We start from the raw sequence: 26,203 nt of genomic DNA on the forward strand, positions 1-26,203 counted from the left end.
TTACCTACAGGAAGAAGGCCTATTGCAGTGGCTGAAGATTTCAAAGCATGATTATTTCTCAATGTAATCAACGAACAGAAAAAATTGTGGACGACGAAGAGAAGACGAAAATCAATCGACTCATCCCCAGTCCCTTAGCGGAAACTTCTGGTCAGCGGCAAATTGGTCATTCCCAGTCCTTACCAGACGAGTGTTTGAAGATATTTCTGCCATCCCCACCGACTCCATCCCACTAGTAATAGGCCAGGTTTTTCGGCATTCTATATCAGATTTGGTCTGATCAGGAGTTATAATCGATTATGGCCCTATTCTGATCAATTTTCCCATTCCGAGTTTTGCATTCATTTTTAAGCTAAGAAGAAGAGACATCCCAAAAATTAAATAGAAAAATATACAGCCAATCTTCTCAACAGACCAGATAATCTATAAAGTAACGCCATTTTACGCCACCAAAGTTTTACTTCGAGTTTTGGGCTTCCGTGAAATTGAGACTGAAATGTGCGTACAATGTAGCGTGACAACTGCGATCATGTCAATCTTGCGTGCTTGCGTGATCGCGTGACTAATCTTGCAAAGCTCAACTTGTCGTACCAGACGCAAGGAGTCACGACGCAAGCGTTTCACCTCTCGGTGCAATTTGGGTTTTTTTTTTTTTTGACCCTCGTGTAACAATGGGGGAAGGTCTCAAGCGAGCACGGTAGCCTTTCAAAAGTACAGGTTGGTAAAGAGGATAATCGCGGCGATTGCCGGCGCTGTGGCAGGGATTGCTGGCTGCATCACATTTGCCAAAGTCTATCACAACTACAATGCTGCTGTGTGGGCAGGCTTGTCGGCAGCGTTTGCTATAGTGTTCCTGCGTTTGAATTTCTCCGTTCGTCGCGATTATGAAAGAGTCATTACAAGGGAAACGTTCAAAGCCTATTTGTTGATTGGTGTTCTGGGTACAGTTGCGGGATTCGTTGCACTGATCACTTATATTGTCCTGGGTGCAACACATCACGAAAAAGGTAATTAGGCTGTCTGATGCATGCCTTGTTGCAGAAAATCGCAAACCTTATCAACCGGCCAAAACATATTATAATTCAAGGTAACTATGGTGCTTTTACATCAACAATTTTTCCCAATACTAATAAATTCCTGAAGCGTAACGAAGCCGTTTCCAGAATGTAAACAAAACGCCGCAGTTTAATTACACCGAGTGTTCAACAGGTTACGAAATCTTTAAACTAACCATTGTTTTATAGGGAGACTTGTAGTAGAGACGTTTTGAAACTGATTGCTGTCGATGTTTATTCAAATTCACCTTGCTTTGCTATCTTGAGCTTCTTGAATTTAATTAAGTAATGTTTGACATTGCCATCTTGCGATAAATATTACGGCATTATTGTAAATGCAAGATTCTCAGCTAACGTTTTTGAAAACGAATAAAAATTTACACGGCAAACAGAACGCCGCGAATCATTAATAACTTTCAGATCAGGAAAATTTTGAAAGACCTATGGCAGCGTAAGAAAGTAAAAAGATGGCATTAAGATGATAAGAGCGACAGGTAAAAATCTACGGTGCAGAAAATGGAAGGATTTCAGGCGGGTGTCTACCTGAATTCAAGTGAAATTTTAGGAGGGGGATTAAAAGGAAAAAAAAGGTTATGGAACACCACCAGACAGTTGAACGCCCCTGAAAGGGCACCCCAGGGTGGTGGACAACTGTTTGGTGTACGTCTACCAATTTTTAACTTCAAATTCTAATTTTAAAACAACACCAAATCTTCAAAATTTCCTATTTCCATACATTTTACTAATCCTTTGAGAAAAACTCTTCATCTCCAAATATACTCAAAAAGCACCAAAAAATTTACAAAACAGCCCAAAACATAGATATGTGGGATGAGCAGAGAGATTCTTGACTGCTTGTAACGTGAACGAGATATTTGCGTTAAAACCATAATACCCAGCCAAACTACGGCCTTCAGTGTAGACCCCCACCTTAATGAACTTTAGGTTACAGCTGATGTCGATTTAAGGTAACAACGGCCAAGGGAAGACAGCAGAAAGTACCAATTTTTCTTCGTTTTCAAATTTTCAAATATGAGCGTAGCTAAGAGACTTCAATAAGCTAGAAATGTTAAAATGATGATGATGATGATGACGATGAAGACGACGACGACGACGGTGGTGGTGGTGGTGGTGGTGGTGGTGGTGGTGGTGGTTGCGGTATTACTGGTATTATGATGCTTAGGAATCGCATTTACTATTTTAAACTCCTTGTTTTGTTTCAACAGGCTTACCAGCCGAAGGCTATTTTGTAGTGTGTTTCTGGTCCGCGAAGACCGTGATGTGGGGAGTGTGTACCATGGGGTCTGCAAGGAGTTTCACCAAGAAATACTTTGAATCTTCTCCTGGTCTCGTGCAAAATAATTCAATATATTGACTTCAAGACAAATTAAGAACTGTGTTGTCTCTGTTAGTATCTTGTAGTTGTGCATTGTATTTGTCCTTTGTCCAAGGGTATCTAGTCAGGATTACATCACCTTGTAGACTCCTAGTTCAGTGTAAATAATCCAATGTGGTGACCTCAAGATAAAGAACTGTGATGTCTCTGTTACGTGGTACCTTGTAGTTGTGCATTGTATTTGTCCTTTTATTCAAGGATTCCATGGTCAACCTTGTAACTACCTTGCATAGACTTCGTTCAGTGTTCAGCAGTTGTAGCTTTGCCAAGAAATCAAGCCTACAAATAATGAACAATGATGAGACATAAAGTAAACCAAGAAACAATGAGTAAACTCATGGTTTTTCTTTTAATATTTTTAGACATGTGTATTGTTGAAAGGTTGACACAGATCTGTCTAATAGTTCGAATAAGAAAATCAATAGGACTGACATTATGAACAAGAATCTCTCAGTTTTAGAGCCTTTAGATCCAAGCCTTACTGTTAAAGGAGGAATAAGGCTACTATAAAATTCTTAAAAATACTGGATCTGCAGATACCCTATTAGTTACTTTCATTAGAGCTAAACCAAAACCAAAGTGGTTGAAATGGCAGAGGTCAGGTACGACGAAGAAGGTGGAGCTGGTTGGGACACATACTCAGGAGAGAGGGTGCGAACGACTGCTTCACAGCATTGGGATGGACACCAGAAGGTCGAAGAGCGAGAGGGAGGCCAAAGACAACTTGGAGAAGGACGGTGGAGAAGGAAAGAAACAAGGCGGGATGGAAGAGCTGGGAAGTAGCCAAAGCGGTGGCACGGAACAGGGAGTGTTGGTCGGAAAGCGTGACGGCCTTATGCGCCTACTAGGGCGACGAGAAATGATGATGATGATGATGAAAACCAAAGTAATCACTCCAGCCAATCACAAAGGTCGCAGAAAATCCAGTGGACCAATCAAAACTCGAAGGAATAGGCGAATCTTTGCTGACGTCTTCCATCCCGCCTTGTTTCAGTACTTTGTACTGAAGGGTTATCCTGAGGAAATATTCGATTATTATTATTATTACATTTTTCCTCGTTAACATACGGCTTTGCGCATAGAAGGCATCATGCTAGACACGATTTTACCAGAAAAACTTAAAGAGCTTGTGAAACTTAGTAAGTGGTGAAATTTTTGGCGCTTTGGGTGTAATATTCGAGTAGAAATTGGCTTTCAAAAACATCAAAATTTCTGTGTGGCAAAAGCGCTAATGAGCTCATACATTCTTTGTAAACTTTTGAGCTTTTAAACCTTCGTCGCATAAAAAGTATTCAATACATCGAGCTCAAATTCCTTGGGACAGTTAATCGTGCTGTGCCCTTTCAATATTCAGTATTAATCTCTTTGTAACTCCATCAGAAACTGTATCACTCATGGTAATGAGATAAATATTGTAAACAAAGATTACCCTATAACATGCATGTAGCTGACGTGAAGCGCGGAAAAACGGGTGCGAGAAAGTCACGATTGGTTTTGCTTTTACTTCTGATCGTGACTGGATGAAAAAGAGGCGCGAGTATGTTAAGCCAATCGTGCATCGTAGTAATGCAAAACCGAATACTCTTTTACGATAACTGCAGAAATTCTCGCGCGCTCTTTGGTTAATTTTCATTGTCAACACGCGGCGCGTCAACGGGCGAGAGCGGACAATTTGACAATTTGTCATCGTAAAAAACGAATTGAATATCAGTTTTTCATGCGTCTGTCCAGTTATTGATCGTGAATTTCGTCATAACATTAAAGTCAAAGTAGTCTTGGGATCCACTCGGCTATCGCCTCGTGGATCCACAGCTACTTTGAGACTGTTATGACGAAATTCATGATCAATAACTGGACAGCCGCAAGAAAAACTGACGTCAATTTGTAAATTCGACGTTCAAATGTCTCAAATGAAAACCGCACTGAAAAGAATTCTAGTTTAGTTTCTAGTTTCGTTATTGACGTAAAAAGTCACTCTTTCTTTACTATGAAAAGATTGAGTACTACTCTATTAAATTTCATAACAATCTTTTGCGACTTAAAAAAAATATATTTCGCTATAAGATCTAAGTAGCTTGGAAATGCAACCCGTCTGATTTTTGAATCGAACTATTCAGAAATCCGTCTTTGTTCGCAGGCTAATTAAAAATGAATTTTTCATTGTATGGATTGTATAGTAGTTTTATTTCATTGGAAAGAACATGTAGGAAGCCTACGTTTTTTCTGAGATCAGGCCATGGCCGCAGCGAATAATTTTTGCCACCGAGTACGTAGGGAAACAACGTTCTCTCTCTCTCCGATCGAGAAAGTTCTGGCATGTCTGGAGTAACCGATTAGCATGGTGACGAGCGAAATTAGAGGGTGGTAAAGGGGGGGTACCAATCACGCATCACGCTGAATTTTTCTATTAAATCACTCATCACGGAGATTTTTTTCACCAATCACGCGTAACGTAAAAAGAAGTAAATACATCGCCAATTTTACTTTCTTGACCCTAAAAGCGTCGTTAAAAGAAAAACTTTGTCGATTCAAACACAAAAATGCATCAGCAAATATGTGACCTCTCACGCGAAAACGTTCCTTACGGTATCCGTTCGAACGGTTGAAAACGCACGGTAACTGAACTAGCCTGCAAACAGGCTCCCAGCGAGGGCGGAAAAAAATCCGGCGCAGGCGGGGAAAACAAAATCCGGCGAGCGAAACGAGCCGTTAAGCGCGAAAAAAAGAATTCCGGGAATTGCGCTGCCCCTCGTCACCATTCCGCTCTCAGCCGCTCCCCGCTCGCCCAAGACTACACATGGCTAGTTCGCACTAAACCCATTAACCCAACCGGGAGCCTGTTCCCAGGCTACAAGTGAACGGATAATTTGAATAGCGATAGTCAATTTACTTGTTCCATGATATCTTGAGACCACTTGGTTCTACATGAGTTGATAAGCACTCCGATATAATGAGTAATGACTCTAGAAACGATTTAATGAAATGCAAACTGTGAGCGTAAATGTTAGAGATTCATGAGATGTGTGCTGTGTAGGTATATGTTGGGAATTAATACGATGAAAGCTGTGTAGGTTTATGCGGGGGATTAATGAGATGTAGACTGTGTAGGTATATGTGGGGGATTAATGAGATGTATTGCTGTGTTAGGTATATGTTGGAAATTAATTCAGTGAAAGCTGTGTAGGTGTATGTGGGGGATAAATGAGATGTAGGCTGTGCTAGGTATATGTAGGGGATTATGAATGAGATGTATTGCTGTGTAGGGATATGTTGGGAATTAATACAATAAAAGCTGTGTAGGTATACGTGGGGGATAAATGAGATGTAGGCTGTGTAGATATATGTAGGGGATTAATGTATTGCTGTGTAGGGATATGTTGGGAATTAATTAATACAATGAAAGCTGTGTAGGTATATGTAGGGGATTAATGAGATGTAGGTTGTGTAGGTATATGTGGGGGATTAATGAGATGTATTGCTATGTAGGTATATGTGGGGGATTAATAAGATGTAGGCTGTGTAGGTATATGTGGGGGATTAATGAGATGTAGATGTAGGTTGTGTAGGTATATGTGGAAGATTACTGAGATTAATGAGATGTAGGCTGTGTAGGTATATGTTGAGGTTTAACGAGATGTAGTATGTGTAGGTATATGTGGGGGACTAATGAGATGTAGGCTGTGTAGGTATATGTTGAGGTTTAATGAGGTGTAAGATGTGTAGGTATATGTGGGGGATTAATGAGATGTAGGATGTGTAGGTATATGTGGGGGATTAATGAGATGTAGGATGTGTAGGTATATGTAGGGGATTAATGAGATGTAGTCTGTGTAGGTATATGTAGGGGATTAATGAGATGTAGGATGTGTAGGTATATGTGGGGGATTGATGAGATGTAGGATGTGTAGGTATATGTGGGGGATTAACGAGATGTAGGATGTGTAGGTATATGTGGGGGATTAATGAGATGTAGGAGGAGGTTATATGTGGGGGATTAGTGAAATGTAGGCTGCGTAAGTATATGTAGTGGATTAATGAGATGTAGGATGTGTAGGTATATGTAGGGGTTAATGAGAGGTAGGACGTGTAGGCACATGTGGGGGATATTTAGGGGACGGTTGAGGAAGAATACTTGATTATATATCCAGGAGCTCGAGGTATTGTTTTAAGAGAGATTAAGTGAGATGTGTAAATTGCGGTTGAGTAAACTAGCCGCCCAACCATCCGGGTGGTGTCGCACTTATAAAGCGAAAGAACAAAAGGCTTGGCTGTGAGCCAGTGAGAAAGCAATGACGTCATAGCCAAACTGGACAAACGAGTTTCTTACACCGGCTTGATTTGATTATTCAAAATGGCGGACATACCTTAATATAAGATTATAATATGCTAATTTGCGAAACATTCCTCATATGCACGCTTATGTTCTCTAACGGCTTTTCAATATATGCTATACATACAGAAATATATCAAAATACGCGTTCACCTTGTGTATCTTGAGTTACAGTAGCCAGATTAATGATTGATGACGTTCGTTTAAGGTTCTCTCTGCAATCTAATATTACATATTGCAGCGAAAGGGTAGTTTAAATTCGTCGATAACGTCCACCGTCTACGAATGCCTACGAGCGAAAACTGACTTCCGGTGCCTCGCCGCCCAAAGCATCACAATTTTCAATGTTATTCCACCGGATATCATCGTCTCCTCAGATTTGAGGTCAATTAAGTAGCGAGATCTCCGAGAACTGGAAGCTATGGAAAAAGAAATACTGTAATAATTACTTGGTATGGAGCGGGAAAGCCCCGAGTATCAATTCGCCATGTTCAAGGACGTTATTGATGACGATGGCCTTAAAGTGTTCAAAGCCTTAAGCTATCCTAAACAAGAAGGTGCAAACGATTGCCGTGTAGAAATGGGGAAGATGAAAAGGTATTGCATCGGCGAAGTAACGTAAACGAGATTGTTTCAGCAGCAGCTTTCTACCGAAACGCTCGACAACTTAATCACTGAATTAAAAAGAACCTTGGTAAAGAGCTGCAATTTATGTGATTTTTTACATTTTTTACACGATACTCTCATCTACGTTCGACTGTTCTCGGGAGAAAACATGAGCAAAGCACAAAGCAGCCACTTTGGATGACAGACCCCTGTCGTTAAAGTCAAATTAGGAAATAATTTCACGTGCGTTTTGTCAAAGCTCTTATAATTTCCCGAGCCTTTATATTTCCTAATTTCACGAGTATACCATTTGATTACCTTTTAATATCGCGGGTGGTAAATTACGCTTACAATCGTGGGCTTTTGACTTGTTTGTAGTAGAAATTTCGCGCCAAACGTTGTTATGGCGATTTTGTAATTTCGCGCCAAAATTAAGGACTTATTTGTCACCCATGATACCACTGGTAAAATTATCGTTAAAAATAAGCGAAAATCGCTTACGGTATTTTTATAGTCAACTGTATTTCTTAATTTATTCTTATTAAAATCATCTTTAGCCTCAATAACCCCTGAACTTTTAATAGGCAAACCACCCTCCCGTCCCGAGTGCAAAAAGTCACGTGCTTGATCTCGCAAACGTTTGAGTCCTCTTCGTTATACTGTCGTTTTCCAGGCTTTTATTTATCGCCATGGGAGAGCGTCTGAAACGGGCCTGGACAGGCTACAAGAGTTACAAGTTAGTACTGCGGATAATTGCGGCGTTTGTGGGAATCACTGTAGGGATTGCTGGCTGTATAGTTTTTGCCATGGTTTATCACAACTACAATGCTGCTAGCTGGGCTGGTGTGTCAGCAATTTTTGCCACTGTTTTCCTCCACTTGCATTTTGCTGTCCGCCGCGATCTTGAACGAGTCATTACAAGAAACAAATTCAATGTGATAATGTGGATTGGCTTCGGCGGTTTGTGGTCTGGAATTATTGGATTTATCATAAATATTGCCTTTGGAGTGAAAAATCACGAAAGTGGTGAGTACAAGTTTGTGTAGCTGACGTAACGGCTATTAGTTACGAGGGGGAAGGGGCCCTGCAAATTAGGGTTGGGAATTTGATTGACATGGGCGTCCATCCTCACTACCTACTGGTACTTATTTCTAGGCCTATATCTCTCCATGCCATAAGATACATGGGTTATTTTACCAAGTGTGAGGTCAAGATGGCTGGATATTGACCAAGTTCCTTTTTTCTGTGTTTGTGCACGAAGAGGAGGTCCATAAAGAAACAATGAGGCCAATATTCAGTCATCTTAACAGAGCAAGCTTGGTCAATAACGGATTTATTGTACGGGTTTTGAGGAAATTTTTCTTGCAGGACACAGGAAGTAGTCCTGGGCAGACAAGTTAGTGCCATCTTCCCTGCGCAGTAGCCAATCACAACACACAATTTGTTTCAACTTGCCCACTCATGCAGCTAGCCATATAATAAAAGGCATTAAAATTTTCCATTCCACCTCAGAGACTGTTGTTTTTGGTCAACCTGATCTTCTCCTCCTGAGTGGACCTGAGGTTCTGGCCACCCATACTAAGCTGACTAAAGTAGCTAAAAGTGTTCTAGGCTCTACCCCAAAACACAGCAAATCTTGTCTCAGTCATATTTTAGTTGGGTAAACTCTGCTATATTTCAATCTTGTTGTCAAAAAAATTGGAGATCTCTCCTTCATTCACTTGCCAAGTTTCGCGATGTCATAAGTTATGCCGTAATAATCAAAAAGCCACGTCTTAAGACCGTTTTAGGGCTGTATGGCCCTGGCATGTAAAGAAACTGTGTAATGTCAGGGGGGGCAGGGGCGGTACTGTACAAAGTTGTACAGAATTTGTTTTATGAAAGGACGCTTCAGGGCGCAGGTTTGCAATGAGGTAAAAGTCTGTATCAAACAAGTTTATGATAAACAAGGTGAAGCATCATGGTGAAGCAAATAAAATGAAATGCTGTGTCATGTTGTTCCCAACATTCACTGGGAGGTTCTTACAGTTAAATATTGTGTACAACATTATAATGTGGTTAATTATGTGTGTATGATAGGGAATTATATTAAAAATGTTTATGTGTATAAATTCCACAGGAGTAAATACCAATAGGAACTTCATTGTATGTGTTTGGAACTTTATGACTTTCAAATGGGGCTTGCTTACCTTCCTGGCAGCGAGAAAGTTCAGAAAGATTTATTACGAAGTAGATCCTCAAAGTCGTGGATTGGTGCAGAGTACATAACTTAAGCAGACTACATCATTGCTAGCTCCTGACATATTGACATCAATCAACCCTAAGATGACCTTGGTGGGAATAATGAACTACTACTAACAGTAAATAATAAAATGTATGGCTAATTGCTAGGTCCCAAATGATAAATACAGGCTGGGTTATTTGCACCTTTTTCGTCGTTGAATTTGATAGGGAGAATTCAAGCCCTGGAAAGTCCTTGAAGAGTGAATTTCAGATGCATGAAATTCCTGGAATTTTCATAAGCTTTGCAAACTCCAAAATGAACACTGAAAATAAGTCTAGCTTTTATTGTGCAACTGTACTGATTTGTAGCGTATGAATAACAGTGACTTGAGTCATGAGTATGACAACTCCAAAGTGTTTGTGCTTGAAGAAACCTGTATTCGTAGTCCTCTTAGCTTCCTTGAGGGCACTTAACCAGTGGCAGGTCCAGGGGAAGGGCCTGGAAGATCTGCCCCACCTTTATTTTTGGTAACAAAAGAAGAAATCACAGAAGGAAGAAAAGCCAGCAGGGCAAGCAAAACAAAACTGCCCCCCACCCCCCCCCCCCTCCTTAGCTCAAGGTCTGGATCTACCACTGATAACACAAAGCCCAGATCAAAGTTGGTTGAGCATTTCAGAGTGTAGCAACACTGTATATTTTTACTCGTCTTCCCTTGTACTTTGTATTTTGACTCGCCCTGCTGGTTCTTTGGGACTGCAGTGAAAACCTGTAAGAATATACCTTAATACTAAACTTCATCAACGTTGTTGTTTATTACAGTTTGCAGTCAACTTTTGACACACATCAATTTACTTTAGGCAGAAATCAAACCTCTGCCTCCTTCATTACTAATCAATTTATTAGTTTTTGTGATCACTACAAAGTCAATTTGTTCTTTAGGTGAGAATGATTTCAACCTAGATTAATTGTTTCAACCTACAATCTTGGACAAAATAAATGGAACACCTGGACCACCCCTCCCCCCCATTTCAATGATGCCAAAATGGTGCATTTTTGCTCCTTCGCGCCTTCATCATTGCTTTGGGGGGGGAAGGGGGTTAATTGTTCCTTTTTATTCTGTCCAAGATTGTCCGAGATTCATACTGGCGTGACTAGGTGTGTTATTTATGGCAGTGGCAGGACTATTGTAGCAGTTGCACGCTTAAAAGATTCACTGTACATCAGAACGCAAACCTTACGGTGAAGGCATACCCAGTCGAGATTGAAAAAGTGATTTCTATGACACTTAATCAAGTGCTATTTTAAGCGTTTTACATACTTTAAACAAAAGATGCATAAATGCGTGCGATGTTCAGAGTGAAATTGTCAAGTTCATGCCTTAACTTAGTCGGCTTTCTATTCTGTTTGAAGAATGCTTTTGGAATTATTGCGCGAGAAATTAAAAGTAGCGTAACGGTTCCATATTTATGCTTATACTTGTCAAAGAAGTTCGTCGGAACATAACGATGGAGTTACTCTCTCAGTATGTATCTAGTAGTTCACAGTCCGAAAGTTCCGATAACGAACTGCAGCCAGCCAAAGTGAGAAGCGTGTACTTAATAACCTACAGCCAAGCTGATCTCAGCATTTTCCCGGACAGACAGTCGTTCACAGGTGGCGTTTGTGAGGCGGTTTTGAATTGCGAGGGACCGAAATCGAAAGTAATTCAATGGACTTGTAGCCAGGAAAATCATAAAAAGCAAGGGAAGCATTATCACATGGTCATTAAACTAAACAAGATTAAGAGGTGGCTGCCGATATGGCAATATTTAAAGAACAAGTGGAATGTTTATGTTCACTTTTCTAACCGGCACACCAACTACTATTTGGCATGGTTGTACACCACCAAAGAAGATGAAGATTTCATCCAGTCTGCTGGCCATCCAGATTTAAGCAACTCAGGTCCACCTAGGACAATGGCCGCAAGTCAAGCGCAGGCAAAGCGACGATGACCGACCGCGGATTTTCATGATTCAACGTCAGATACACAAGTGGCAGAGAAAGCGAAGGAAGTAAAGAAAGAGATCAAGAAGATGGCCGCTCTTGGATGACGGGGAGAAACGTCAGTAACATGTCAGTAAAGCGAAAGCGATCGAGACGCTTAAGTTGTTATGAAGTGTCAAACATAATACTTGAAAAGAAAATTCAAAACCGAACTGAACTACTCGCGCTCGCGAGCGCCCAAAAGGCTGAGGGGAAGACCGATCTAGCAGAGTTCGTGATGAACAGAGGAAACAGAGTTGTAGAGGAATGCATTTCAACGGCCTGGAAGATGGAGAAGGCGAGTGAAGTGCTAGAGAGAAGTAAGCTAACAAGACTTCAGATCTTGGAAAAATGTCTGCAAGACCCTTGCACCGCTGAGTGTTACGGCCGGTGGGCGGAATGCGCTCAACAGCTACTTATGTGGAACCACGTGCCAATTGAAGTTTTTACCGCGGCTGTGAAAGATCTCCTAGAACAGGGGAGGGGAAAATTTCGCAACATTTTAATCAAGGGCCCTGCCAATACAGGCAAGACATTTTTACTTAATCCATTAAACATTGTTTACAAGTCTTTCACTAATCCCGCCACATCCACTTTTGCCTGGGTAGGGGCAGAAAAGGCAGAGGTCATTTTCTTAAACAACTTCAGATGGAATACACAGATTATCCAGTGACACGATTTACTATTAATGCTCGAGGGCCAGTCGGTGCATCTCCCGGCTCCAAAATCACATTTTTCTAAAGATCTGGAATTTCACAACAACACCCCGATTTTTTGCACCACAAAGCACGATTTCATATACGTCAAGGGAGGGGTCATCGACCAGATGGAGACAGAAATGATGGCAGTACGATGGAAGGCTTTTCAGTTTCAGAGGCAGATTCCGCAGAACGAACAATAATTGCCCATTCAACCGTGTGCTAGATGTTTTGCTGAATTTATTTTACGGCAATAAATGAATCAATGAATTTTTTCGATGAACTAGTCAGAAAGTAATCGCTTGCGATTTGTGTATTCATTTGTCAATTTCCCAACTGAATGTAAGTTATCAGTGGAGAAGTAATTTTACTATTGGATTGTAAAAGATATTCATATAGAATAGAATATTGAATGAAATAAAGTTGTTAAGTTATCAAGTCCAAGGTAAACTACATTACACCACTTCTTAACGAAAAGTCACAGTAATAAAAGAGAATAGGAACAATAAAAAATAAGTTTGGCTTGAACAAACTGTTTAAGAGAACAAATTTCCCTAAATAAGATAACACGAACAGAAAAAGAAAAAGAAGAAAAAAAAAAAAAAAGAAAGAAAAGATAAACCAGTGGAACTAGACGGGTGCGATAGATGAACCCTCGTTGCTCGTGACATTTCAACTATCATAGGTTTCACGCGCTACACTCGAGCGCCAGCAATGCAGAAGTACAGTAAACTGCGCTATTTTAAGGAAAATAAACGTTTCATTGGCGATATTTGTCGGCTAATATTTTATTCTGTTCTTAAGATATTTTTGTGTTTGAAAATTGAAAACGATTTTTGTTTACAAATTTGTACATAGACACGATTTCCAAACAATTAACAGCGATTTTAAACCATTTTTGACGATTTCGACTTTTAAAAAATAAATAACAAACATTAATTCATATTTTATTTAAATTAGCCAGTAACCGTAATAAATCGTTAAAAAACTGTCACAAACAGGCTTAAATCGTGTGGAATATATCGTAAACTGTCGCAAAAACGTCCAAATGTCATTTAAACATAATAGGCCCTTTGCAGCTGGGGTCACGTGACCAAATTTTTCCTAAAAAATTTTTGTATTATGGGCTATAACTTAAAGAATGCCAGAAATGGAAAGAGCGCATCGAAAATACCAAAGAAGCCAAGTTTGAGGCCCCAGGAAAAAACGAGTAAGTTTATACCATAGTTTGAATTTTCGGAAAATTTAGAGGATTCGTATGGAAAATGTTGCTGGAGAGCAAGGTCTTGCTCTCCAGCAACATTTTCCCATACAAATCTTCTTATTCTTTCAAAAATTCAGACCATCATAAAATCTCATTCTCTGATGATGGGGGCCTCAAACTTGGCCATTTTGATATTTTCGACATGCTTTTTCCATTTCTGGCATTCGTTAAGTTATAGCCCATAATTTTATGAAAAGTAGGTCACGTGATGGCTTAGCTGCAAAGGGCATATTCAAATACCCTACAGTCACATCTTAAAATTCAATATTTTAGTCTTTCACCACTATTCCGTATTATGCCGGCCACACAAACACTCATAGACTGTATAGTTCTATCTATCAGTTGTTGTGAAATACCACGGATCATTCTTTGTACCCTTTCACAAAACTGTTCAAAACTCTCATGTTATGCCTCTTTCAAGCACATCTTTTGCCAACTTCTTAGTGACAATGTGAAATATGTTCTCTATCGGATTCAAGTCTGGACTTTGCGGCGGGATTTTTAAAAGTTCACAATGGTAACGAACCATAGCCTCACGGGCTGCTTTGCTGTTTTGTGAAGGATCACCGTCTTGCAGCCAAAGTCGACTCGATCCTTTGCATGATCGTTCAAACATAGTGTTGAAATGCTGGTCAATAAAAGATGCGAAATAGTTTCCATCCATTTTCTCGTATCTTTCACAAACTAGCACTCCTTTGCCGTGACTTATTGCTACCATGAACTTGGCCACTTTTCCTCCCGTTCCGGATTTACTGCCTTTTGCCAAACACCCTCGTGTCAGGCCTTCAGATCTTTTCCTCCACACTCTTCCTTTTGGGGCGCGAGCTTGGTCCAGTGGATTAGTCTTGTACACGAATGAGACACCATCCAAGTAGAAAGCGACAGAGTCTGTCCAAACACTCGGGGAGTATTCTGCTTGCATTTTTCGGGCAAACTCCACTCTATGGTCTTTGTCCGTCTGACTCATTAGCCCCTTTTTGCATGCCTGGAGGAAGAAGTAACCATTTCTATTTAGTAAACGCCTAACAGTTCGGTTGGTGACATGACGAATTCCTGTACGCTCCATCAGAGGTCGTGAGGAAAATGAGCCCTCTTCGTCCCTCAGTTCTAGTATACTTCTAAGAATTAATGCCTCTTGTTCTGGAGGGAGTTTTTTGTTCCTTCCACAAAACTGCCAACGGTTCTCTGGCACTTTGTCTTTTGCGCTTGCTATGCGTTGAACACTTGTTTTGGAAATTCTACATCGTAGAGCAATTTCGTCTAGCGTGAGATATGTACTACTTTTAAGCACTCTAACTGTAGCTTTTGTTTCCTCGGGTATTCTTTTTCTCCCTGGCATGTTCTAAGGTATTTCTTGGTGAGGACAATGTTCTTTCTCACCTCCTCTGCTATTTCCGAAAGTCGCATAACAATTTACCATTATATATTCTCCTTGTTGCCGAAAATATCCCTCGTGTAATGCCTTAACTTAGAGTACACACCATAAACAGATGACGCACGTGACTGCGTCAGAGAGCTGTGTTCACTCGCGATAAACGAGTTGACTGATGACTTTCTAATTACCCGCTGCCACTGTTTCGTGACGTTCACAGCCTGAATACAATCTTGGACAAAATAAATGGAACACCTGGACCACCCCTTCCCCCCATTTCAATGATGCCAAAATGGCGCATTTTTGCTCCTTCGCGCCTTCATCATTGCTTTGGGGGGGAAGGGGGTTAATTGTTCCTTTTTATTCTGTCCAAGATTGTAGGTAAATTGTTTTCAAACCAGTTTATTTATTTTTTTGTATTTTGGGGGGCTCTTAAAAGAATAACCGCTACCATATACTCCACCCACCCCCCTCAAACCCTACCCTACCCTACCCTGCCATGCATGATCCCATATCAAGCTCACTAACTGTAACCCTAACCCTAACCCCCCCATTCTTTTATTATTTTGTACTCTCCTAAATTTAAACACTGGACTGCTGACTTTGTAGTCCACCTTCATCTGCACTGGGCCACACTAGTTCTTGTGGCGAATTTGCTCATGTGTGTTGGTTTAATAAGTTATTGGTCTCAGACTCACTCTTCCCTTTTGACACAAATTAACGTAGGTTGAAACCATTCTGACCTAAAGAACAAAATAACCAGCTACAACATATGCTATCATGTTATCATGTACTGTATTTAAAACTTGTAGTTCATTCAACTGCAATGCAGAGATTTATTGTGCTGATGTAGGATGCTGCAAGAAGTGTAAGCTTTTTGTTGTTTTGTAATGTGTTAGCTACTGTATTGTAATTGGTTTACTTGTGTTAGTTTTTACAGAGTCTGTTTTGTTAATAAATAGAAAGAAATGTGCTGATATCTTCCCATAAACATAATTTACGTGTAAAATATTTTCTTGGTCTCACCTGCATTGAAAATGGAAAATAATGAGACCTTCCAATAGAATTGATTGAGATCAAATGAGAGAGAGTTTTAATACATGACAGTTTATTTTATGGCTAGAAAAGATAACTTGTGAGTATTTCTGTATTGTTTCAAATAATGCCATTGATAGCTGCTGTATTAATTATAGTAATTGGACCGATTGGAGTACAATTTAGGGAGTAATCGGGCAAGTAATTTCAAAATCGGACAAGTGTAAAGCGTGAGGCCCATTTGAAACTAAGAGATTTCTCCCTGAATTCTGCTCCACTTGGTCCAATAATGAAACACGCAAAGTCTAAAAATAGAATGCAAATTGTTGGAACCCCGCAAGAGTCAGACAACGTAAGTGTGTTCTGAGAGAAACAAGAGGAAAATGAACGCTTGGTTATGCACTTGAAAAAGTGTCAAATTTTCCACAATTCTGTTTTGTTTGTCTGAGTTTGAGTTATGACAGCACTTGCGTGCTTCACTATTACTAATTACTCATATCAATAACAAATTATCAGATTATTAAGAAAGTCTTTTGAGAACTTCTGAGGAAGAAAGTCAGTGGTGTTTTCCATACATTGTAGAAACTGTTGAGAACACTAAGAAAGAGTCCATCAAAGTGAATGTAATTGACGTGCAAATGGCCAAGATATCTGATTACAGGTTTCCAATTACAAAAGGTCAAAAATTGAATACCATTTATTGGACACCCACATGACCATGTGCCAATAACATGACAAATAGTCATGCGGACAACCAATCATGATCAAGAATTTTGTTATACTCACAATACCATTATTTATATAATGATGGACTAATGAGTTACTGCAGCAACGACTTGTGGTCAGATTTGACTGGTATGAATTAAGTAAACAGGATGGTCGTCAGGTTTTTCAGAGTTGATGATTTTACCATTTTGATGATGTCATGCAATATCATCAATTTTTCCATGTAATTTGTTTTTCTTTGAAACAAATTACTGCCTCCATAGATCGATAATTATTAATCATGTCAGTAAATATACAAAGTTTCATAAAAATCTGCTGCAAACTCATGAAAAATATGGGACCCCAAACCTGACAATTTTTTTACAAAGAAATGTATGCTAGGCGGCAATGCTTGCCATATTTTCATGATTTTGCAATTTATTCTTGTGAAACTTTGCTGTAATGAGGAGAAACAAGTTAAAGATGAGACCAAAGCTTCATGTGAAGCCAGACATGAAACCATTCAGGATCTGAGTTTTGTAGTTAGAAATGAAGTCGAATAGTATTTAACTAAGTGAAGAATGAAACAAATAACTAGAAATGAATTCATTAATTCATTAAGTCTTGCATGACAGAAGACTCAACGCCACTATGATATTTGTGAAAAGTTACTGTCGTCACACATATCCCTAAAAGTGGATCCACATTTAATATTTTCTCCCACTGCCTGGGCTTGCCTTTAGAGACCTTTAGAGTAAACTGCAGTGCACGGTTGACAATTTTTTATGAGTCTGTTTATACCTCACTGTGCATGTGCCTTGTTAATTATTCCTTACTGTGAGAAAAACAGCTGTCTGTGGCTGTTACACCCAGGTAATTGCCATGAGTGTGTTTTGCCAACAGGTTTCGTTGAAGCCATGAAGATTTATCAGATTTATTGCATATATGCTTTGGGATTTCCTAGAAAAAATGATTTCTGTTATATTTTCATATTTTACTCTTACATAATGTTGTTGTTTGAGATTTGAAGTTTTGGCTTTGTTTACCCATCATGTATTTGAGATTGATCCTTTGTTATTTTTTATTACACCTGCTGTCAACCGCCCCTCAACACAAAACTTCACCACGTGCAGTCCACGTGTTGCGAGAAACATCTGGAGAGAACTTGATTGCGCAATGGCTGCTCTGACGTCAAAAGTTTGAAAAGCTTCGCGATGATGTAATGGCGCCACTGTCAGATCAGACTGGTGGAAACAGATGCGAGCAGAGAAAACATGGCCGCATTTTACCGCTATTCCTGTTTATGGCACGGTTGTGGCAAGCAGTGTACTTCCTTATTAGAGCTAATCGACCATATCGAAGTGGTACATATCGAGAAAGACCCGAGAGTCCTCGAGAAACAAGAGGCAGCACAGCCAGCCGCTCTGCCGCTTTCGTACATCAACTGTTTCTTCACCGATGCTGCACGCAATGCTAAACAGAAGGAGCCAGTTTTGACTGCTACCGAGCCAGCCACGCCAAGCCCTGACCACAGCGTTGTGAAAAAGAAGCGATCGACCCCTCCTAAGATAACTATACAGGCAATAAATAACCCAGATCCGCTGGACGGGGCAGACGAAGATGGTAATTTGAGTGATAATAGCGATGATTCTTGGACTTCTGATAGTTTCGCAAACGATCTGGTATTAAACGCTGTGGCAACAGATGATGGGGAGGGAAAAAGATATGTTTGTCCAGTTCCTGGATGCGGAAAGCGTTACAAGAATGTCAACGGGATTAAATACCATGCGAAATACGGCCACAGAAAGGACTCGAGTCGACCGAAGAAAGCTCATAAATGCCATTGTGGGAAAAGCTACAAGAGCCCAAGTGGCCTTCGGCACCATATAGTAACGCAACATTCTACAGGCCCGAAGCATTCAATGCCCCACGAACTTGAGAACGTAGCGTGAAAATAAGGATCAAAGATGTGTTTTGAAAATTGTGGGAGCGAAAGTAATGAAGGATATGTTTTCGTGTTTATGTACAAGTCTTTCCCCATTGGGAACATGGTTCTCTTCACGACACGGAACTGCTGTTTCGTTCGTTGCTGTCTGGCATAAGCTGCGCTTTATGCGGTGTTTCATCGACATCTTTGATCTTACCAGATAGGATTGTTCAGTCCCATCTAGTGGTTTCTACAAGGAAGATATCTTGGTTCTTGTCATCGAGTCTTGCCCTTTGGGAATACGTGGTTGGCAAGGCCGTAATCATTTCACGGTTGCTCTCTTGACCTGTGTTAATGATGAACTTCCTCTCATCTTCCACAGTTTGCCGCCAGTGTAAGTCTTTTTTCTTGTCTCATCGGATCAGTTATTAACATCAGATTGCGGATAATTCTATACGTCTTCACGAAATTACTGTGTAATATTTGCTCGAGGAGGAAACGTGTACTTTGTATAAACTTGAGATCGAAATGGTTACTTTTAGCTCGCTCTGTCTGCTTCGTGAGGATTTTACACCAGATAAATCGAGAATTTCTACCTTAAAACAGAGCAATTTCAGCTTTTAACTGGAAAGGATAAAGTTTAATTTATTTATGAGAAGGTCTTAAAATTATTGTAATATAGCAGAGTATTTAGAAATAGACACTGTCTAAAAGCGCGTTTTGAAAGGTTTTGAATCTACGTTGATTTCCTTTACTTGGCGTGTTGTATATAGAACTTTAACTTATGCCTGTGAATGTAAAGTGACAAAAGGATCCTAATATAATTTAATATCAGGAAATAAGTTATTAATTATGGTAGAATACCATATATTTCTTTTCAATATTTTTGGTCCAAACATCAAAATATTGAAGCCAATCTTTTATCAAACAAAACAGGGATAAATCTCCCGTTTCAATTGATCATTGCAACGTACATATTAGACTGTTTTAAGTCTAGTCTGTGATCAAGAAGATCATTAAAGAAACAAAAGTTTCACAATCTAGAGTGGGCTCTTTGGTCAAAGCTAAAGCGAACCAACCAGCATCAGTTTCACTTACCTAAGAGCAAGTTTTTGCAAGTGGAAGAGCATGAGGCTCAATTTCCACAGCGCTCTCCGATCCTCATGGTTAGTGCGCTCGTCTCCGGATCAAGCGGTCCGGGTTTGAGCCCTGGCCGGGGACATTGTGTTGTGTTCTTGGGCAAGACACTTAACTCTCACAGTGCCTCTCTCCACCCAGGTGTATAAATGGGCACCAGCGAATTTAATGCTGGGGGTAACCCTGCGATGGACTAGCATCCCATCCAGGGGGGAGTAGAAATACTCCTAGTCGCTTCATGCTACAGAAACCGGGATAAGTTCTGGCCTGATGGGTCACTTGGCTCGTATGCAGACTTTACCTTACCTTTACCTCCATTCCAGCAGCGTTCCTCCCCAAGGGGTGAGTGGTGGGTCAGGAACACTGGATCATTTCCCAAAACAGTGGCTGGTAATGTGTGTCTTCAGAAAATACCCTTACCCTCTGCATAGAGAGTCTTGCTAAATTCCAATGCGAAAGAGGTTTCAAAGCCCAAGGTTTCTTATGACAATAATTTCAAGATTATGCACTCTCAATTTCTATCGCGATTCACCCATGAGTTCCATATTGTTGACGAGGACTGTGCCCTCGTCAACTATCATGTGATAGAAATCGAGTGCGAATGAGCTAAGTTTTGGTATAAATCTACTAGTTGTTCAAAACACTGAAAGCAACCTCATCAGAGACACTTCAAAAATGCAAAGAAAGGTCTGCCATTTGGTTAACAACTGCACACTGCCAGGCTACTTACTATCTACATAGTATATATGAGTAGCATAGCCAACAAGAGAAGGGCATTCATGGTAGAGCATTAATAGATTCATATTATGCTTCTTACTAAACCTATGTTGCCACTGTTCAGATCGCTAACCCTGGCTTGTATTTCTACTTACTCTTGGTTCACAAGAGAACATTGCATGATTGATTTGGGGGGGGGGGGGGTAATCCCTTATAAATATGGGCTATACAGGTATGTGCGGCCCCAAAAGGTATGGTTTTTCAGTCGTTTTGGTCACAAATGGGGAACTGATTTTGGCCATTTTGGTGATAAATAGGGTATAGTTTTGCACAGTCTCTAGTCTTGAATTGGGAATGTTTTTGGAAGAAGCTACTTTTTCATCATTATCGACAAGATCATTGACAAAAGCCCTTTATAAATTGTGTCTAGGGCAACTGTGCCAACTGTAAGGGTCATAAATAGGGTATCAAATTTTTGGTCGGGTCTTAAATAGGGTAGGGAAAATCACAGATTTTGGTCATAAATAGGGTAAGGGTTTTGGGAAGTAAGCCGCACACCCCCACCCAATTTTTCTGGGAGTACTACCTCCATGGGGATTCATTGTCAAATCCTTTGAAGTTTGGCAGTGTGACCAATAGTGTGAATTTCATGCCCAAGGTATAACATGATATTGTTTTAGTGAGTTGTGACAATATTCTTAACTTGTAGGGAAGACACTCAAATCACAAGCTCCCTCCCTAAACAGAGGAGCTCATTGTTTTAGCACTTGTCTGTGCTTCTTGATCAAATCACTTTGAGAGCAACTTTACAAAAACAATATCAACTGCATTTTACTTTTTGATGCAAAAGTTGTGCCAAACTTCAAATGACTGACTACAAATCATTCAATGTTCGATGCCTACAGTTGAACTTACTGCAGGTGACCACCTAAAATCTCAAGCCTAGTTGGCCACTTACGAGAGCTTAGACAATATTGGGTCAAAATTCTGCCTCATTAGCATATGGTACCCCATGTTTAAATGTTTCATTTATGTGAAAAGTTAGCCTGCGAATACAGCCGCCTCTCATTCGCTCTTGCTACTATGTGCAAAATGCACTTGGTAGTGGGAGCTAATGAGAGGCGGCTGTATTCGCAGGCTAGTACAACTCAGGAATATGATAATGTCACAACACCTTATTATCCCATTTCGGCTCTATTATCTGTTAAATGGTCGCTTATGGGAGGTAAAGTTCAAACTTTAAGCTCTTAAAGTGGTTGCGGTCACTTATGAGAGGTGGTCCTTTACAAAAGTTTCCAGATATAGTTGTATTTTGGAAAACTGGTGGCTGAGGAGAGGTAGTCACTTACGAGAGGTGGTCGCAATGGGACCAGACCATGAAAAAATACTAAATATGTTGAGTTCATTGTGTCTTGCATGTTTACCACATGGTCATTACACCACTTTTTGAAGTCAAGTCATTTTTTTCATGCCTAACTCACCTTTGGTTACTCAGACATCATCAGGGGTAGATTTAGGTGAGGTACAAGGGGGCTGGGCCCGTGTTTTGTTGTATTATTGAAAAAATAGACCAACAGTCTTAAAGAGCGAATTTTTCATTAGGTTTAGGGGGCTGCCCTGCACTCTGCCGCAATAGGCCCTTTGCAGCTGGGGTCACGTGACCAAATTTTTCCCAGAAAATTGTTATATTATGGGCTATAACTTAAAGAATGCCAGAAATGGAAAGAGCACATCGAAAATACTAAAATGACCAAGTTTGAGGTCCCTGGAATTAAAGAGCAAGTTTATACGACAGTTTGAATTTTCGGAAAATTTAGAGGATTTGTATGGAAAATGTTGCTGGAGAGCAAGGTCTTGCTCTCCAGCAACTTTTTCCATACAAATCTTCTTATTCTTTTAAAAATTCGGACTGTCACAAAATCTCCTTCTTTAATGATGGGGGCCTCAAACTTGGCCATTTTGATATTTTCGACATGCTTTTTCCATTTCTGGCATTCATTAAGTTATAGCCCATAATTTTATGAAAAATAGGTCACGTGATGGCTTAGCTGCAAAGGGCCTATTTCTTCTGCCCCTCTATCTGAATTTTTTGGATCCAACCCTAGTCATGAGTGGGCTTGCAGGCCTTTTATTCCTGGACCCTATCTATAAAAAAAAATAAAATCTGCGTTATCTGCTCAAGCTGCTTGTCTTTCTAAGAAAGCTATTTAAAACTGCTTCTGATTTTGAACAAATACAATATATCAAGAATAGATAACCTCACATGTTGGAGAACAGCCTTGGTGGAGGGAGGTGGAGTGTACTTGACTTTATATGCTCGAGTATCAGGGTGTGGTGAGAGCCTGACTCAGTATCTGAACTTTTGTATCTATTTGGTCAGAGAAATTTCATTTTTGTCAGAGATTTTTTAAAACTGATGTCTTTCGCAACAGTGACCCTGGGAGAGAGTGACTCCCATATAAAACGGGCAGGGGTGCTCATTGTACATTTTAGGGGTTAAAGGACAGGTTTTGGTACCTCTTAGGGTGGTTACCCTCAAAAGGTTCACAGTGGGAGCTTTTGCAGTACCTTTTAGGGTATTAAGCTATAAAAAATATGACAGGAGATAACTTACTGTTTTAGAATTAGTATGTCTTAGGGGTGAAAAAAATTTCAAGCCACACCCACAAAGTGGGATCTTGGTACCTCTTGGGGGTTGTTTTCATAATTATATTTCCGACAAGCACACCCACCCTTTTTTATGGGAGTCCTCCCTGGAAAAAATTGTGGGAGGTGCGGTAGCCTCATGGTTAGTGCGCTCGTCTCCGGATCGAGCGGTCTGGGTTCAAGCCCTGGCCGGGGACATTGTGTTGTGTTCTTGGGCAAGACACTTAACTCTCACAGTGCCTCTCTCCACCCAGGTGTATAAATGGGTACCGGCGAACTTAATGCTGGGGGTAACCCTGCGATGGACTAGCATCCCATCCAGGGGGGAGTAGAAATACTCCTAGTCGCTCCATGTTACAGAAACCGGGATAAGCTCTGGCCTGATGGGCCACTTGGCTCGCATGCAGACTTTGCCTTTACCTCCCTGGGAATTGGGTGGAATTACAAGATACTGACAACCCATTACTGATCTAGGCCAGCAAATTTCTCTGGCTTCCTTGGTATGCTGAGTACTATTTAAGCCACATTTTATGATGGCACTCTTGCAATTCTACCCTGAGGACAGACTCAAATAAAATACATGGTCACTTTCCCCTGTCCTCCACCATTTGTTCAACTGTATATCCTGAGAATTTTCTGTTGAATCAAAATACATGATATCACCATTGCAGTGCATTGTGACATTGTAAGATGACAATTTATTAATTTAATGAAATAGGAATTGAATTATACGGAGGCTGTGGTCGGCTTTACATAAGTTCCAATACAAACTCTGTAATTTAATGATTGGGGATCCTGTGTTACCATGACACTGACACCCGCGATGTTCCTTGTCAGCGGCTGTCCCCAATACTCGCTCTCTCTCTCTTTTCGTCGCCATCTTTGCTGGTAAGTGAGGTGATGTTGTCTGCAACAATCCACTTCCATCTGCTTCAAACATGAAGCTTTTTCGTACCTTTACCAGTTACTTAAATCTTGAGCTTCAGAGCAATGTTCAGTTCTAAAATTATAAGAAAATGTGGCACAGCAATCTAGCGAAATTTTGTTGCAAATATTCAGTTGAAGTCGTTCACAGTTCTATTTTATCATCTCTTTTCAGCTTGTTATACCGCGCTAAAACTCTGTTGAATACATATTTTACAGATTCCTCCATACCATGGGGAAATTCATCAAGTCTGGCAAGGTTGTGTTGGTTTTAAATGGGCGTTATGCCGGCAAGAAAGCAGTAATTGTGAAAAACTACGACGATGGTACTACCGATAAACCTTATGGTCACGCGCTCGTTGCTGGAATTTCTCGTTATCCTCTGAAGGTAACAAAGAAAATGAGCAAGAAGAAGACAGCGAAGAGGTCTAGAATAAAGCCTTTCGTGAAGGTTTATAACTACAACCATCTTATGCCTACAAGGTGAGTCTCGATTCATTCCGAGTTGTGTTACGATTTGACCAGTAACCAGTCCCAGACTTCTTGTTTCCTTATAATAAATTCAACCCATTGGGTAAGAATATCAGCCCAGGCACAGTAATAATCTTAAGCTAGATACAAAATTGCAAATAGCTAAATAAACAAGTGAAAAAAAAAAAATGAATGGAAGATATAAAGAAATCTTAATTTTTGTCAATTTTTCAGTTGGTCAAAAATAAATAATCAGAAATATTCAAAAACTGATTGCCTACCATTTAAGCCATTTGCACTACTTTGTACAAAACCTTGTTGTTGTAGTAAAACTTGCAAATTATGATACTTGAGCAAACAGCTAGTGATGAACCAGCAAACTCTGAAAGTTTGTTCTGCGAAGTCATGCAGTCAATGGCTTATCTTGTTTTAGACAAACTTTGAAAGTTTGCTGTTGATTTTATGAGAACATTTTTATGAGAATGTGCATGTTTAAGCAAATCATTGCAAGCTGATGATAAGGAATGTGGGTATCCAAAAATGTTGCTATAAAGCTAGTAAGCAGAGGTGCATTTGAATCCAGCAAGTGACATCATGAGCACTGTGACACAATAGTCTTACAGATGACCTGTTTGGCAAAAAGGGATGACAACAAGGGAAATATGTGAAGATCGAGTGTTTTTCAATTGACTGTCACTTCACTTCCATTTAAGATTTCATTCTAAAAGTTGGCTGAAATACTTCTTTTGAGCTGCTCTTTCCAGTTGCATCGAATATTTATGATCAAGTAAAAATTTCAATTAAAAGTTTCAAACTACTGGATCATGGACTGTTTATATTACAGCAAGTTACGATAAAAAAAATCTGTTGTTTTTGAGCTGTCTTGTGAAGTACCTTAGTAGATTTTGATGCTTCACTGTAAAAGTTTGAAAGAAATATATGCATTGTCACATACTGAACACTGAGTTGGAAATTCAGTCGCAAGTAAAATTTCACTTGGTTCAGAGCTCTTTCTGCCAGCCGTAAGCTTGGGTGTTTATGGCACATGATCGAAAATGATGTTGATGTTTGTAAACTGATATCCTCGCTATTTGCAGGAGTGTGTGATCTTCATGATTTGAGAACCTGGTGTTTTCATTTGAAAACTGGCATTTAATCAAGATAATTTTAAGACGGCATCTATGAAATAAGATTGTTAATAACTTAATCATTTCTTTCACATAGATACTCTGTGGATGTTAACCTTGATAAGCAGATCATCAATAAAGACGTCTTCAGAGATCCAGCTTTAAAGCGCAAAGCCAAAAGGGAGGCTAAGGTCAAATTGGAAGAAAGGTAACTTAGTCACATCAATTGCTGTATTGTTGAGGCTGGGAGATCATAAAGTTGCCCCATTATCTTGGAAATTGTCTTGTGGAAGTGTGGTATCTAATGGATAGCACAGTGGACTCTGGATCAAGTGGTCTGAGTTCAAGCCCTAGCCAGGGTCTGCATTGTGTTCTAGTTGTTTAGTGCTACAGGAACTGGGATAAACTTTGACCTCATGCAGACTTAACCGTAACTTACCATTGTGTAGTTTCAGAAAATACCCAAATCCTCTGATAGCCAGGTTTCTGTTTTCCAATGCTGCACAGTGCACAAAGCATCCTTGTCAAAACTGGGTCTGAAATTAGT

The 26,203-nt window shown here is 40.1% G+C and overlaps 4 protein-coding genes and 2 pseudogenes across 11 annotated transcripts in view; 5 read left to right on the plus strand and 1 right to left on the minus strand.

The window, feature by feature from the left end:
• LOC110039882 (putative ATP-dependent RNA helicase DDX46) overlaps positions 1 to 366 on the minus strand; it is a 31,922-nt gene extending 31,556 nt beyond the window's left edge. For 2 of the 5 annotated variants that reach the window (XM_089284198.1, XM_089284199.1), the window contains exon 1: positions 5 to 363. The gene's annotated coding sequence lies outside the window, so the exon portion shown is untranslated. Of the gene's footprint in view, positions 1 to 4 lie in introns of all 5 variants that reach the window. The other 3 variants (XM_089284203.1, XM_089284202.1, XM_089284201.1) reach the window with 3 other exon arrangements.
• Positions 367 to 550: 184 nt separating this feature from the next.
• On the plus strand, positions 551 to 2,980 carry LOC110040316 (heme transporter HRG1-like; annotated as a pseudogene). Its single transcript, XR_016205882.1, has 2 exons — positions 551 to 1,007; positions 2,282 to 2,980. The product of XR_016205882.1 is annotated as a heme transporter HRG1-like (transcript).
• Positions 2,981 to 8,005: 5,025 nt separating this feature from the next.
• On the plus strand, positions 8,006 to 9,813 carry LOC110040658 (uncharacterized). The gene is made up of 2 exons (XM_020745935.2): positions 8,006 to 8,413; positions 9,507 to 9,813. The coding sequence occupies exons 1-2, from the start codon at positions 8,077 to 8,079 to the stop codon at positions 9,653 to 9,655; spliced, it is 486 nt and encodes a 161-aa protein (XP_020601594.2). The 5' UTR covers positions 8,006 to 8,076; the 3' UTR covers positions 9,656 to 9,813.
• Positions 9,814 to 10,946: 1,133 nt separating this feature from the next.
• On the plus strand, positions 10,947 to 12,232 carry LOC149114720 (uncharacterized; annotated as a pseudogene).
• A 5,658-nt stretch (positions 12,233 to 17,890) lies between these two features.
• On the plus strand, positions 17,891 to 18,688 carry LOC110040630 (juxtaposed with another zinc finger protein 1-like). Its single transcript, XM_020745898.2, has one exon. The coding sequence runs from the start codon at positions 17,982 to 17,984 to the stop codon at positions 18,657 to 18,659; it is 678 nt and encodes a 225-aa protein (XP_020601557.1). The 5' UTR covers positions 17,891 to 17,981; the 3' UTR covers positions 18,660 to 18,688.
• A 5,259-nt stretch (positions 18,689 to 23,947) lies between these two features.
• Positions 23,948 to 26,203, plus strand: part of LOC110040649 (large ribosomal subunit protein eL27-like) — a 2,827-nt gene continuing 571 nt past the window's right edge. Inside the window, exons 1-3 of one of the 3 annotated variants that reach the window (XM_020745921.2) lie at positions 23,948 to 24,022; positions 24,278 to 24,541; positions 25,754 to 25,864. In XM_020745921.2, the coding sequence (XP_020601580.1) occupies positions 24,291 to 24,541; positions 25,754 to 25,864 (362 nt within the window). In that variant the 5' untranslated portion in view covers positions 23,948 to 24,022; positions 24,278 to 24,290. Of the gene's footprint in view, positions 24,032 to 24,233; positions 24,542 to 25,753; positions 25,865 to 26,203 lie in introns of all 3 variants that reach the window. The other 2 variants (XM_020745920.2, XM_089284197.1) reach the window with 2 other exon arrangements.

The sequence above is a fragment of the Orbicella faveolata genome, unplaced genomic scaffold, assembly GCF_042242905.1.
Source record: "Orbicella faveolata isolate gen_17 unplaced genomic scaffold, um_ofav_v1 contig_13, whole genome shotgun sequence".
In the NCBI taxonomy this organism is placed as follows: domain Eukaryota; kingdom Metazoa; phylum Cnidaria; class Anthozoa; order Scleractinia; family Merulinidae; genus Orbicella; species Orbicella faveolata.